Source organism: Nelumbo lutea, chromosome 5, assembly GCF_056320005.1.
Source record: "Nelumbo lutea isolate HS-2025 chromosome 5, American lotus-T2T, whole genome shotgun sequence".
Taxonomy (NCBI): Eukaryota; Viridiplantae; Streptophyta; class Magnoliopsida; order Proteales; family Nelumbonaceae; genus Nelumbo; species Nelumbo lutea.
This window is the reverse complement of record NC_142688.1, coordinates 27,994,342-28,002,168: the sequence shown is the minus strand read 5'-3', so window position 1 is coordinate 28,002,168 and position 7,827 is coordinate 27,994,342. Positions and strand designations below refer to the sequence as shown.

Sequence of the window (7,827 nt, the reverse complement as noted above, 5' to 3'; positions counted from 1 at the left end):
CACGTGGTCGATTGGTTTGGTCGGTTCTGTTGTGTCCTAGATCCTAATTGCTAGTTGCTACCATGGAGAATACTTAGGATACAATTAAACTATTTTAAAGATTCTCTTTACTTTTTAGTTTGGGTGGGGAAATGGGAATGGGATCGGAAGCCAAGCTGAAGCTATCATGTTTGACACAGACACATCAACACAAGACTAAACAGAAGTCTAGGCTGGTTATCTATGTCTGGTTTAAATTAATGGCATGTCCACAAATCCATCATTGAAAACGAAGGCAACACTGCAATCTTACGAAAAAGGAAACGTTTCTTAAAATCCAAAAATGACTTCGTTGTACAACTCCTGAAATTATTTCATTTTAGATGATAAAGTTGTGCTCTCAAAATTGTAATGAAAAACTACAAGATATCATTTCATTCAAGTGGTTTCCCAACAATTGGATTGGTTACATAACAACATGAGAGAGAGAGAGAGAGAGAGAGAGAGAAGTGTGTTAAATAATCAACATGATCTCAGTTTCTCACAATGTTCATGCTGCTAACCATACAACTTTATCAACATTTTACTAACAGCAGGACAACTACAATTGGATGAGACTCTTGAAGCAGTATGTACCAAGAAGAAACCAACCAACAAGCAAGATGGTGAAGAAAGCCAAGCCAGTTAGGAAGGTCCAGCCACCCAACATAAGCCCTAAGGTAAGTACTATAACGAATGGTAAGTAAGATTTAACAATGGCTGATTTGTTCACCCAATGGCCCTTGATGAAAATAAGAGCTGCTAAGTTCACAACATTCCAGCAGTTGGTGCCACCATAACCCAACCTGTTGAGGTTATTTGCAACGAAGGAATGGCAGTTGCATATAAAGAGGTTGTACGATCTATGCTGGAATTCCTGTGTGCTCTTCCGTAACGCATCATCCCAGGTCATCCTCTGTCTTACAGGTTCACTATGCTCATATCCATCCTTCCTTTCATATTCATCCCAACAAGCAGAAATGCAGCACTGTTGACCAGTAATTTGTAGAAACAAGCATTAGATATGGCTTGTAATCTAGAAAAAATTTGCAAACGAGGAAATTAGGAATATCACTAGTCACCTTATCTTTATTTATCTGTAAATACCGAGCTACTGCTCCAAATGCAAAGTGGTCAACACATACAAAATTCGGTCCTGCAAAGTCCAAGATGACACCATCCTCTCTGCATATGCCTATGTGGCCAATGAAAGGTATGAACCATGAAATTAAAGGAAGTGGTGTCCAAACAATGCAGAATGGAAAACGGGCTCTTTGTGGATCAATCTGTAGAATTGGGGTCATGGTTGCCTCAAGCATCAGCTCATTATCTGGCTTGGTGTTTTCTTCCATCTGCTAAAGTTATTGTCTTACCTATGGATAAATGTATCGGATAGAAAGGTGTCAGAAACCAGGTGCAGTCTTTCATGAACAAAAGCACATTTACCTTTAACTTATACCTAATAACAACAAAATGTGATTTCTGGTTATTCCTACAAACACCTTTGCGCTTGACAAACTGACTAACAACATTAAGGCCAATATTTAAAAGGGTGAGGACTCAAGAGAAAACATCAGGACCATGTGAGGCATCAAGATGAACCTTGGGGTATTAAAGTATCATTATCCGTGGTTTCCATAAAATAAATGGAAGATTACATTTTATAAAGGAAAAAATGTACATAATAAAGCAACCATCAAACAATGAGAACAATAAAATTAAAATAATAAAATATAATTAAATAAAGGGCAGCCCAGTGCACAAGGCTCCCACCAATGCAGGGTCTGGGGAGGGACAGATGTATGCAGCCTTACCCCTGCACACACACAGAGGCTGTGTCCAATAAAATATAATTAAACTTATTAAAAAAGAAGTTAAAAGAAGCCAGCAATGCTTCTATTTGGATTGACTATTTAATTTATCCATAATATGGACAACAGTGCTGTTACTCATCTAGCCATTTCAAAAGGTAATGGCAAATACTTGAATTACCTTAATAGACTTTCCTTTTGTTTTTGTGAGTCCATCAACGTCATAATTCTTGTTCTAGAATTGGAACAACTCTAATCCTTAACTGAATACCTGCATCCATACTACTAAGAATTTCTTTTGAAATTTTATTTGCTTCTGCTTTATTATCATTCCGAAAAATAAACCTGTTTGGTAAACCTCATCAACTATCCAGAGCCTATGAATGTCTCAAGATTTAACAGTCTTCCTATACCCCCTAAGGTTGGGAGTGTCTGTTGGGAAGCCTTACTGGAAAGAGTTAATACATGTGATCTACTTCAAAGAAAAAGACCCAACAGTTGTTTGTGTCTTCATTGGTGTACTCTCTGCAAAGCTGATGGTGAGTCTGAATACCATTTACTGATTTCCTGTTGATTTACTAAAAGCATTTGGGAATGGTGTACTTCTTTGTTTGGGTGCAGGTGCCCCCCCCCCCCTTTGAATGTGCAGAGTTTATTCAGGTTCATGCCTAGTCGGCCGACAAAAAGGGCCAAGGCTATGTGGAGATGTACGAGGGCTGCAGTATGCTGGACTGTTTGGGAGGAGAGGAACTCACGGATATTCTCAGAAAAGGAGAGAACCTTGGAAGTAATATTGGGGTAATCCATATTAGGGTGATACATTGGCTGAAAACTTTGGCCTTGTTTACAGACTTCTCAGTAGATGAGATGGTAAAAAACTATAAGGAAATTGCAGAATTAGTCTCAGCTAAGAAGGCATCACTCTCTTGCTGGAGTCCCCCATCTAATGGCTTTCATAAACTAAATTTTGATGGCAGCAGTATGGGTAATCCAGGTCCATCTGGAATAGGGGGAGCAATAAAAGATGAACATGGAAATCTGTTAGTTATGTTTTTAGGACCAATTGGGGAATGAGACTCCTTGGAAGTAATATTGGGGTAATCCATATTAGGGTGATACATTGGCTGAAAACTTTGGCCTTGTTTACAGACTTCTCAGTAGATGAGATGGTAAAAAACTAGAAGGAAATTGCAGAATTAGTCTCAGCTAAGAAGGCATCACTCTCTTGCTGGAGTCCCCCATCTAATGGCTTTCTTAAACTAAATTTTGATGGCAGCAGTATGGGTAATCCAGGTCCATCTGGAATAGGGGGAGCAATAAAAGATGAACATGGAAATCTGTTGGTTATGTTTTTAGGATCAATTGGGGAAGGAGACTCCTTGCAGGCTGAGATTCTTGCTGCCCTTGAAGGGGTTCGAAGAGCCAAGGAGATGCAAATTAGAAAGCTGATTATTGAAGGAGATTCTGAAGTGGTGGTGAACTGGTTAAAAGAAGATAACTCAAGGATATGGAAGTACAACAATGAAAAACGAAAATTCAAGTGGCTGGCTAAGGATGTTGAAATTCAGTACAAATGGGTTAAGAGAAGTGCAAACTCGCTGGCAGATGGTTTAGCTAGGCAAGGGGCTAATAGAACCTCTTTGTTTTGGGCTTTATTGTAAGTGTATTTGATGTTCACAGGCTGTTATAGGGAGCTAAGATTGTTTAGCCCCCTTGCTTTGTAATTCTTCTTAATTTTAATGAATACATTTCACAGTTATTGATAAAAAAAAATGAAATGCATATTCCTATTCATTGTGGTACTTTTCATAGCAAATATGCATTAAAGTGTAGTTTTTGTTTAACTAAACTTGGTAGATCATAACTCTTGTTTTCTGCAAATCACCAACTTCTCCCACAACCATTTTCCTTCGGACTTTTGGAGTCAGGCCACCACCACCGCCCTACCACACCTAGTAAGCTTACAATAAGAATTCATTCGGTAAAGGAACTTGATGAAAGCAAAAACAATGCCCAAAAAAACTAGTTTGAGTGCAGAAAAACAGTATTGTATATTGCCTTGGGACTTGGGAGGTTTGTGTATTATCAATATTTTGTTGTTTCTAGGACTTGCAATTATTTTGTGAAATGAGAAGGAGAACTATAATCATGTTTTGTTACTAAAGATACCTCACTAGAAATGCATACTTTGATTCCATAACATAGGATTATTGATGCCTGACCACAGTTACTTAATCACTAGTTGGTACTCCTATTTGTCAACTGTTTGATACAAGCCGATTCACAAATCTACTTGTAGTTATTTGCAAAAGCATATGTAGCCTAATAATAAGATACATTAAAGAAAATTCTAAATCAAGATGTCATTAATTAGAAGGTATGTAAGTACAATTCTTCAAAAGAAGCAAAGCAACATGAAAACCTAAAAAAATAAAAAAGCTAAAAGGCAAATTCCTTGTTTTTCTCCTAAAATCTTGTGCACAAGCATGCAACTAATGAAAGCCTAACCAAAAGGACAAAACATCTACTTAATTAGCTGTTATCTCTACAACATAAAGGGATAAGATACCTAACCTGAGTGTCTCTACTGCATGAAACATGTATACCAAGAAATACATACTCTAGTTAACAAGATTATGGACGTTCAGACAACCAAAATAGAAGCCTGCCCCTAGCTAAGCCTGTTCGCTGAAGGGATGTGAATAATGAAAGATGAACCCAAACCCAAACCATACAAATAGACAAACCAGGTAACTATGTACTGCACTATGTGGAGCCTCATAATAACATAAATGGAACTCCTTTGACATTTCCCTTTTTGGCAATGGGAAAAAACTTAATTGCTTGTTAAACATAGTTACATCTGTCTCCCCTTGTCTGCAACAAGTCTAAAAAATAATGTTTCATCCAGGCTGGTGATGTATTCATGGTGATCCTATCTTCTTGCTTATTTCTCGCACTATATGCAATTTCATAAGCAATTGTATTGCTTTCTCTATTTACATATATTATATTAAATGCATCAAGAAAAAAAGGCATTAAGCATCTAACATGTTTGAACAGAGCCAGATCCATCCACTGTATACTGCTTCCTGTGTCTTGGATTTTATTAACCATGGCTTCTAAATCAGCAAAAAGTGTCACCTGGCACAAACTTAAAATTTTAACATTTTCCTATTGTATGAGCTATTAATTGCCTTTGTTGAAAACCAAACGTGCATACTGGGACTTATTGTTCATCAACAATTACAACATTGACCTAATAAAAAATTGTTATTTTTCATCATAAAAATGCTTGGATGCATAAAATGATTCTCTTTTCTTTCTCTCACATGTATTACCAAATGTCCATTATTCTGCCCAAGCATGTGTCTTGAAATATTCCAAAGGAAGTATTTCTAGGAGACAGAAAACACATCTTCAAAGTAAATAATATGCAATTGCAGCCCAAGATATCCATTAAGAGAAGCTAAGACCCTGGCATCCAACATGAACTGCACGTTCAGGTGGAATTCAAGATCAGCAAATGATACTCCTGACTCCTAGTTGGGTAAGGGTCTACAAGGGTTGAGATGGAATGAGGAACACCAGGCTTGGGCATAAACTTGTAAAACTGTGTTGAATTATTTGGATATTTGAATGTCAGCCTTTGGTTGTTCTTTACTGACTCATTTTCATTCTAATGTCTTTGGAATGTTGGAATTCTTTTTTCTTCGTTACATTTATCATAGTTTATAATTGATGATATTGATTAAAAGAATCAGTTAACTATAATGCAGGGATTTTAATGTAATTAAATACTTCCATGACAAGAATGAAGATATCACACCAAGCATGAGAACCTCAGTTTTTTTTTTTTTTTTTTTTTTGTCAAGTAAGCCTCAGTTTATGTTGTAAATATGACAAATCAAGGAGAAGCTCAACAAATCGGATAAGTTCTTGGGTTGGGCTACTTGGGAGGAACACCATGCATGAACTGCTCAAAAAGAACTTCCTATGCCTATTATAGATCAACACATCAACCACTAGTTTAAATTTGAATATATATGGTTTTTCTTTATTAAATAGTTTTAGGAAAGATCGGTGACATATTTTTTCCCTTCATAGGTAACTAGAGATTTATCTTCCCGTAAAGCTCCAAAGGCACTGAAGAAAAAAAAAAGAATTGGAATGGATACACTCTCATTAGAAGAAATTTCCAAGAACCATAGAAAATGAGAGGTATCTTCTCAATTCTCTTTTCCTTTCCCTCTTATGACTAAGAACAAAAGCTCTTATTATTAATATAGCGATTCCTCGAGGTTAGTTTTAAAAATTTATATATGCATACAGATAGAAATGGAAGTTGATGAGTTTCACAGATAGAAAGAAAAAAGGCTGAATTAATTTAACTCAAAACAATACAAATTTACGACGTGGAGGGAGCTCGCTGTTCAGTCCAGTAAAACTATTTAGGGTTCTCATTATATGTGTAAAATTTGATTATAGCATACGAAGCTTCCTTAAGTGGTGTTTGCTTCTGAAATTTGAATTGAAGGTCAGAAGATAAATAAACCCTAGTACATAAACTTCCTCGAAAAGAAACAAACTAGTCAAATAATCGAAACACGTTGGAAAGACAAAGCGATAAGAAGGTTTCTTAGAGTACCTGGATGAACTTGGTTCTTGGACGGAAAGTGGCGACTGGCAAGTAGAGACGACGACCCAAGCAGAATTCCTTAGAGAGAGAGAGAGAGAGAGAGAGAAGGGATTGCAGATGCACTTCAATGACTGGAGTCGCGGGATCCAATCCGCGAATCTGCAGGCGCTACGTGGTATGGCCGGTGGGCCTCGCGACTCGCGTCCACCCTGCCCAATTTCCACCCTATTGGCCCATTCCGACCCTGTCTCCTGCCAACCTCCGACAGTCTGACCCATTAAATTAATCTCACTATTTTAAGAGACCGTTTGGTTGGGAGAACAGGGATCTGAAATAGGAAATCCTAATTATTTGGTTGGATGGAAGACTCCATATCTTCTTCCCACAAGAATTCTGCCTACGTCATCTACAATACATTATCCCTTGCATTGGAAACATCTCATCTGCCCACCTTATCTACAATACATTACCCTTTGTATTGGAAACATCTCCCCATGCATAATACCATGTAGGCGGATGAGATGTTTTCCATGTGTGACTGTAATATTATATGGGTAGATGTGAACAGAGTATTTATAGGCAGGAGATATGAACTCTGAATGGAATCTGAATCCCATTCTCATTCCTGGTGGAATGATCATTTCCTCCCTTCCTTCAAAATGAAATCCCATTCCAACTGATTTCAATTCCCATTCCCATTCCTATCAGAACCAAACATACTATGGTAATAGACCACTCTAATTCTAATTCCAACAAATTTTGATTCTGAATCTGACTATAAACCAAACAGACACTAAATTCTAACATTCAAAAAGAAAATATCGATATAGCCACCCATTAGAGGTGTTAGCACTTACACCACTGAATATCTAGATTTCAACACTTATTACGGTGAAAATAAAATTATCAATTTGCCCAATCGAGATTTCAAGGAATGAATCTTTTGATAACAATAAATATCAAAATAATGAAAATAACCATTCTAAAGTACAAAAACATTCTAAAGTATTCTCAAGATGAACTTATCATAATTAACCCAATAGATACCTACAAACCGGTTCAACCAATTTAAATTAACCTACCAACTCGCTAAAGGGTTTGGACGAATTATAAATGAGTGAATTTGGGGGGGGGGGGGGGGTTGGGGTTCAACAGGCTGATATATATAATATATATATATATATATATATATGAAATTGTCACCCATAGGGCTGATAACAATAAATATCAAAATCATTTAAACAACAAATTTAAAGTTCTCAAAATGAACTTTGTTGAAAGAAAGTTGATATAAACATGTGAGAATTAGGATTAAAAAAACTAAATTAAAAGGAAAAAATGATCTCATAAAATAGCTTT

The 7,827-nt window shown here is 36.7% G+C and overlaps 1 protein-coding gene across 2 annotated transcripts; it reads right to left on the bottom strand.

Annotated features, from left to right (window-relative positions):
* Positions 1 to 385: 385 nt before the first annotated feature.
* Positions 386 to 6,734, bottom strand: RTH (RTE1-homolog). Of its 2 annotated transcripts, none has more exons than XM_088947329.1 (3): positions 6,478 to 6,734; positions 1,101 to 1,391; positions 386 to 1,006 (listed from the first exon to the last, which is right to left on the bottom strand). In XM_088947329.1, exons 2-3 carry the CDS (start codon positions 1,368 to 1,370, stop codon positions 581 to 583), a joined length of 696 nt encoding a protein of 231 aa, XP_088803455.1. In that variant the 5' UTR covers positions 1,371 to 1,391; positions 6,478 to 6,734; the 3' UTR covers positions 386 to 580. The 2 variants fall into 2 exon arrangements, with proteins under 2 accessions (XP_088803455.1, XP_088803456.1); XM_088947330.1 differs by lacking the exon at positions 6,478 to 6,734 and adding an exon at positions 3,695 to 3,781.
* Between the last annotated feature and the right edge of the window lie 1,093 nt (positions 6,735 to 7,827).

Bases quoted from the DNA above. Each gene is read 5' to 3' on its own strand.
- RTH (XM_088947329.1), bottom strand. From the start codon at position 1,370: ATGGAAGAAAACACCAAGCCAGATAATGAGCTGATGCTTGAGGCAACC. The intron at 1,007-1,100 runs GTGACTAGTGAT...ACTGGTCAACAG, and splicing joins TACAGATAAATAAAGATAAG to TGCTGCATTTCTGCTTGTTG.